Source organism: Pelecanus crispus, chromosome 4 (assembly GCF_030463565.1).
Source record: "Pelecanus crispus isolate bPelCri1 chromosome 4, bPelCri1.pri, whole genome shotgun sequence".
Taxonomy (NCBI): domain Eukaryota; kingdom Metazoa; phylum Chordata; class Aves; order Pelecaniformes; family Pelecanidae; genus Pelecanus; species Pelecanus crispus.
This window is the reverse complement of record NC_134646.1, coordinates 33,669,135-33,676,531: the sequence shown is the minus strand read 5'-3', so window position 1 is coordinate 33,676,531 and position 7,397 is coordinate 33,669,135. Positions and strand designations below refer to the sequence as shown.

Here is a 7,397-nt window from a genome sequence, read left to right as displayed (position 1 = left end):
TTCAATCTCTGGAGAAATAACCACCGCCTTTACTGGTGCAGAATCCACTTTTTCTGTGATTAAGTACTGAATCATATTGCATATTTCTTCTGGAGCATCATGCTGGAAAACACATGACAATAAACCTCAAAACACTAAAAAAAAATCAGTGGAAGTATCATAGATGCATAGTTTCTGACAAGACACAGCCATTTGAGAGCTAGCCAGTTTTTAAAATATGTTTAGCTTGATTTCTGAGATAGCATTTGCCCAAGTGAATGAAATGGGTTACAAGCACAATGTCCTAAATTCTACAGTCAGTTTTTCTCTCTCTTGTTTCTTAATTAAATACATATAAAACCAAAAAGAGCAATCGACTACTTCAGAGAAGTGGAGGAAATTAAAATAACTAAGATCTGTTTATTTTTTTACAAGTAAAAAAAAAAAATTATTCTCTGTAACATTAATCTTGAAATAATAGTGCTAATAGAAATAAACTATCTCAGCCTCAGGTGTGAAAAAAGATACTGGAATAACACTTTCCTAGTAAACATGAACCACACTAGACACTTTTAAAGTATCTTCAGACACAAAAAAATGAGATTCATGTACAGTAATACCAATACAAAACTGGTCATATTACAAAACCAGTCTTATCCTCTTATTCTTCCCAAAGGGTGTTCTTTTTTATTGTCCGCTGAATAGAATAAGCTGCCTATTCAATGGACAGTAAAAAGGAACACCCTCTTGGGTAAGAGAGAAAAGAGACAGCTCTCGGACAGTTCCGACCTGAGGCCTTACTCTGTAATCACTGTGCAGCTCACACATGAAAATAGTTTGGATATTCATATATTTAGGTATGGTGAGGTTGCCACAGCAACATCATGTACTACGTACAACTCCCAACTAGTTTCAACATTTTATTAGATTTTTTTAAAAAATTTATGATTAAGTACAAACCCATCTGCATTTGACAGCTTGTCTTGTTGCTCACAATTTATAACAAAGCAGAAACACTTCCCACCAATCCTATACAATATTTGGGGGCAAGCCCCAACAGATGTGCTGTGAGGATCTATGTCACAGACCCTGTTGATTTTATATCACAGTACAACTTCAGTGTGTTCTCACATTGCAGTTAATGTAGACTTCCCCCCTCACTTTTTTTTAACACGAACCAGCACCCCTACCAATATTCCTTGAAGTGACAGGGCACAAAAAGGGCATGAATCAAAGATGAAAGAAGAATAGTTGAAACCAAAGAGACTTGTCAGGAATGGCTATAGACACATTTTGTCTTGGCTCATTGTTTACTAATGAACAACAATTTTACTAATACCTTGTCAATTTGTAAAATGTAACACAAAATGCGACTCTTCATATCTGGACAGATTTTAACTCCTATCATCATACTCTTACAATTGAATTTACTTCTACTAAAGATAATGCAAATTCAATTCGCATCAATTTCAAAAAGAGTAATTTTAATCTGATATTTTTGTTTTCTTTTGCTCGTCTCAGTGTTTGGGCCATTATTATATCTCACTGCTCTATAAATCTTCATAATTATCTCAGAAGGCCTACATACCATCTGGTATGCTCCTCTTTATCACTGGCGTAGCAACAAAACTGTAGCTTAAGTAAAAACAAGTCAAATTTAACAGCTCTACTGTTGCATGTAAAGCAATTCTGTATATGAATAGATTCTTTTCAAATTTCTGCTACCATTCTTCCAAAAAATCTCACAAGTCAGCCTTCAAAACAGTAACTGACAGCAATCTGTCAGTTCTCCAGTAAGCACGAGCTGTCTAACTGGTGTCATTAGCACCTTAAAAAAGACATTTTGCCTGTCTTGCTTGCCAGGAATTCACGATGGCTTGTTAATAATACTAGCACCTACCAATTACCTAGTCTTTTCAAGTTCAAAGCACTGTAAAAAACTGAAATAATCTGCTGCAGCATTTTCTGGGTTCATGCTAATTCCTGTTAACACAATGCTTTTAAAATCTGACATGTTCTGGAGCGTTGGATTTAATTCCTTTCATTTTCACTGTTTTCTTAGCTTGTATTTGCTTTCTTTCCCAAGTTCTGGAACTCATGTCTTTCCCCGCCCTCCTCTCCCCCAAGACTGGTGGTCCTGACTGCCTTGTTGAGTCACAGATACAGACTGACCCGAGTGTATGCTCCCCTTTACACTTGCTTTCTCCAGTTTCAGCTTTCTTTTCTCAGCTCTTCTATTATTACTCTTTCGGCTTTTCAGCTTCACAGCCTGTTCGTCTCTGTACATTTACCATCACCGTTTGGCTGTGTCCTCGAAGTCAGGCAAGCAACGTGGCTTAACATCTACCACACGCGTATTTAGTTATCCTCTCCTCATGGAAAGAGTGGTCTGTCTTGTCAGGATTCTTAAACTATACGTGTTTTTATATGTTGCTATACGTTTGTGTGAGGAAATCACATCAGAGATGCTAACATGAGTACTAACACTTTGCAAAGAAGCTGATGAGCTTTGTGACGGTGACCAGGGCCCAGGAAGGAGCTAAATGCACAAGCTCAAGTGCAAGTGTCCTTACGGTCCGCCATCCTTTTTTCTCCTATAACCCTCACCCAGCTTAGCTTCTGATGTACCTACGAACTGCTTTATTCCCATTTTGGGGGGTAACTTGCCTTTCAAGTGGGTGGAATTTCAAGTTGGTAGTAACCTGCCCCTGTGCTGACAGGCAGATCCCTCTCCCTTTTTCAGACGGACCTGCTGTTTGCATTATTTACCTTAGATATGAGTTGCAAAGCAGAATTCTCCTATGAGTGCCCTCGATCAGCTGCGTTTTTATATGTCAGCAGTGTCTCTAGCCCGGGCACTCATCCTTCTCCAAGACAATTTAGCCCTCCTCAGAGGATAACCTCAGGGGATAACCTCAGATGATGTCTGCACCATCTACTGTTCCACCACCAGCCACGTCTGTAAATCCACCTGTGCCTTGGCATCCACCTCTGTGGAGGAAATCTGTCTTCAGCTCAATTTACATGTTCAACTGCAATTTATTATTTGAATTTGGGATAAACACAATGCAGCTTCCAAACGGTTTCAACTCATCTGCTATCCAAATATTAGGAGGCAAGACTTCTTCGCTGAAGCTTGATTTGGAAAGGGGTTCCTCCAGATCCTTTTGCGACTCAAAGCTTGTCTGCCTGGTCAGCACCGAGTTTTATTTTCTTGCTTCTAGCGCAGACCAAAATGACAAACTGTTCCGCCGCAGCCCTGAGGCTGGAGTAAGAGGAGACACTACTGACAAATAGGAGAGACGGATTTGCCACTTACTTTAGATGTACGAGGTGGAAAAGCCTTTTGCAGCCCATACCACTTCTCCTTGCCATTTGCCTGATGGAAAGGGCAGGGGAACTGGAATCAGGCACAAATGAGTCAAACCAGCTGTTCGTGCTGGGTGCACACGACTGTCGAGCACCACAACGCATTGTAAAAGGCACAGCAGCAAAGGGAGCACCAAATAACTTCCGTGAGAGTCGCCTTCAGAAAACCAAACTTCATGATAATGGTGATGATGATTCAGTATGAGGTAGCCAAGACCTAGATTTGCTGACTACCGGTGATAGAAATTCCTTTTGACAGAAAGAAATCTCCAGGTAGAGGTAATGTCTGTGTAGGTGGCATTTCTGGAAATACCTGGATCACCTCCAGCTTTCAGGCTGTAGCAAGTTTGTCAGACAGCACAGTCAGCCCTGCCTCCACGCAGCCTGGTATTAAGTAATGCTGACAGCAGCACATAACCTAGTACAGCACAGCCATGACCCTCGCTCGGGCGTTTGGGCTACTGCAATTTAAATGGCAAATAACGTCAAGGGCGAAGGAGCTCTCTGCGAGCCCAGTACCACAGAGCTGGCGCGACGGATGGGGAAGTGGCTTTTTTTCTGTTTTTCTGTTAGCTAGCACAACCTCTCCAGAATGTTTTTAATAGCTGCTGCACCTGGCTCCCCAGCATAATACTTATTCATTTCTGCCAGGCCTTAAAGGCCTTTATTTCACAGGTGGCTAGTATTTGAAGGACAGACGCACAAAGGTAGTTTCGGCACCTCTCTGCCGCTTACGGTATTTACGGACACCTTCCAGCCCTGGCAGCATTCTCAGCGCAATGCCAGCTAGCCCCACGGGCCTGGGCCTTTCGCCGCCTGCACAGGCCTCGCCGCCTGCACATGGCACCGACAGCCAGAGGCAGCGGGTCCGGACCCAACACTTCCGAAGGAGGGTTTTGCCGCCTGTCCTGCCAAAGGGACGCAATCCCGGGAGCACGCTGAGGAACCCAGGCTGAAAGCTGCGCTAAATCCTGCGTTTTACAGCTCCAGGGCTTCTGTGATGCCCTTTTTGCAGTCCCCCACCCCAAACTTTTCAAGTGGGGTGGGGACGCACGTGGTAGCAGAGGACTACAGAATCATTTGCTACCGAAACGGCATTCATGCGGTCCCAGGGGCTGGAAGCTGCAAACGCGCTTTGCCACCGCGGCAGCGAAGCTGCTTGAGGCGGCAGCGAAAGCCAAGACCCCACGGGAGGCGCAGGCCACACGGCAGGCGCAGGCCCCGCAGGCGAGGCAGGCCCCACGGGACGCGCAGCCCCCACGGGAGGCGCAGCCCCCACAGGCAGGACAGGCCCCACGGGAGGCGCAGCCCCCACGGGAGGCGCAGCCCCCACAGGCAGGACAGGCCCCACGGGAGGCGCAGCCCCCACGGGAGGCGCAGCCCCCACAGGCAGGACAGGCCCCACGGGAGGCGCAGCCCCCACGGGAGGCGCAGGCCCCGCAGGCGGGGCAGGCCCGGCCGCCCCGACAGCACAGGCCCCCCGCCGCCGCCGGCACAGCCCCGCGGGAGCGCCCACGCGCGGCCGTGAGACCTCGGGGGACCGGGGGAGAGCCGGCGGGCCCCCCCCGGAACGGCGGCCCCCAGGGGGGGACCCCCGTGAGGCCGGCGCGGCGCGGCCGCCCACGCCCCGCTCCCCCCCGGCTCCGGCCCCTGCGGGGACCAACGATCGCGCGCGCGCGCGCGCGCGGGGGGAAAGAACCAGCCCGCGCCGGTCTCGAGGGAAAAGCCGGGAAGGCGCACGCGCCCGCGCGCCCCGTCCGGGCGAGGTGATTGGTGGGGAGGCGGTGACGCCATAACGGAGCGCCGACGCCACCGCGCATCGACGCCGAAGGGAGCGGGCCGTTGCCGCCGCTATCGGGGAGCGCTGTGCTCCCCGCCGCCGGCTCGCCGCCCGCCAGCCCCTCCCTCCCGCCTTCCCTCCCTCCCCGCTGCGGCGGCGGCCGCCAGGCGCCCGGGGGGCGGCTCGGCCCGGTCCGGCCCGGCCGGCGTCGCTGCCGCTGCCGCTCCCTCTCCTGCCCGCCCGCCCCCCCCGTGCCCCGCCGGTGCGCGGCAGGTGCGTGCGGGACCCGTCGCGGGGGTGCGGGGGGCGCCGGCCGCGGCGGGGGGCGGAGGGGAGCGGGGGGGAGGCGGCGGGCAGGGGCGGGCGGGCGCCTCCCCGCCGCCTGACAGCGTCCTTGGCCTCCCGTTTCCGTGGGAACGGGGATGCGCGCTCGGCAGCGCCCGGTCGGCGGGGCCCGCCGGTCCCTCCGCCGGCGTTTGAGCTGAGTCTGAGCAGCCCTGCCGCCCCTTCCTGGCTTTTCCCGCAGGAGCCGCCCAGCCGAGCCCGTCTTCCCTCCTGCAGGCAGGCGCGGCAGGTTGAGAACATGAGCCTCTACAACCTGGACCGCTTTCGCTTCGAGAGGAAGAGAAAAAACGCGGAGCGGGAAAGCGTGTCTCCTCCGGCAGCCCCGGTGCCCGCAGCTGACTCCGCTGCGGCGGGTGGTGCTGCTGGAGGGGATGAGGATGAAGCTACAGACGACAGCAACAGGCCAGATACGCCGGCTTCGGATGTGACGGAGACAACTGGTGAGTCAGGTGTTTTGTTTTGCATGTAGCATAAGAACGGTGTAAGTACTTCATTTCTAGAAATAAAATCACCGTTGTCTTTCGTTTGGGTTCCCCCCCCCCCCCCCCCCTTTGCTTGTTTTACAAATGTGCTTTTCTATGCGTATTATTTTACAGCAGTTTCCACAAAAGTGTCTTTATTTGTAACGGTGCTTGCTCTAATTGAACCCGTGCATTTACAGTCAAGTCGGAAACCTCATAACTAAAGCTGAAACAATATTTTTCAGTTGAGTAAACAAGCTACAATTTAAATGTTTAAAGTGTGTTATGCTTTCCTATTTATTAATGGTCTTTACTGATGCTTATTTTACACTAATGTAGTATCTCAGGGTTTTCAAAGGGGAAAAAAAGACCTTTTAGCTGTCTGATAAATGCAGCACTACACAGACTTAACTTTTTCACTGGAGTCGTAGGCTAATGCCATGTGGAATATCACAGATAAAACCAAAAAGAAAGAAAACAGTTTCTTTTCAGTCGGGCCTGGGCCTGGTTTTGTAAAGAGCTGAGAAACCTGCTGCTGATTCTCACAAGCTGATTGCATTAATAGTTTTGTAGCAGTGTTTGTCCTCTTTTTCTGGGAGTAGCTTGTGGTTTTCATGGAAATGTGAAAAACTTGCCTGTGTGGTAATTTGTTGGTTTGTTTGCTGATACACTAGAGATGTGCTGTTTCTGTCTGGATTCATCAGTTAATAAACAACTGTCACGGCTGTCAACTGCATAATCACATTCACCGGTAGCTTTTCTGTTGCTGAAGGAGTAAGAATGGAAGAACAAAAATTGTTGCTGATTATTTTATACATTTTGGACGTTCCATATGACTTCTGATACAGATGTCAAGACACAAGTGTTATTGGAGAGATCAGACAGACTTTGGCTATGCAGTTAGTCCGTAATGGAGTAACAATATCAGTTGGTGTTGTTTAACTACGTTTGTTTTGCATACAGCTTTCCCTTGGTGGAAGGCGGTTTATCATAGTACCTTATCTATGCGATAACAGAGAACCTTTCATGTACAAGGAGGAGTTCCTCTTTTAAAGGTGAGCCAAATCAGTATTGTAGTAGACTGATATTTACTATTCCATGAATTTTGGTTTTGTGGAGGTTGCCTGTTTTCAGTTGACAGGAGTGCTCTCACGTTTATATCAGTAAATATCAAAACAAACAAAACCTCTGAATCTTGGCTCGAGAGTTACCAGTCTGGAGCTAAGTAGCCTGTCCACTAGCAGAGAGGATGTTTTGGTGTCAGGGAGAACTTAACACAAGCAGCAAGCCACTGTTATGTGGCTTCTGCATGTGTTCGCTTTGTAATGGATTGCACAAAAAAACTGGCGCTCTGTGGAAGTGCACTTTGGAACAGGTATTGTCTCCCTGTTTATGATAAGTTGCTGTCTTCTGCAGTGTAGGAGTTACTGAATGCAGGTGCCCTTCTTGGACGGTGAACATAG

At 49.1% G+C, this 7,397-nt stretch overlaps 1 protein-coding gene across 1 annotated transcript in view; it reads left to right on the top strand.

Moving 5' to 3' along the window:
- The first annotated feature begins 5,711 nt into the window (after positions 1–5,711).
- The window catches only part of SMARCAD1 (SNF2 related chromatin remodeling ATPase with DExD box 1), a 45,643-nt gene continuing 43,957 nt past the window's right edge, over positions 5,712–7,397 (top strand). Inside the window, exon 1 of the mRNA XM_075708724.1 lies at positions 5,712–5,913. Within this exon, the coding sequence (XP_075564839.1) occupies positions 5,712–5,913 (202 nt within the window). The remainder of the gene's footprint in view (positions 5,914–7,397) is intronic.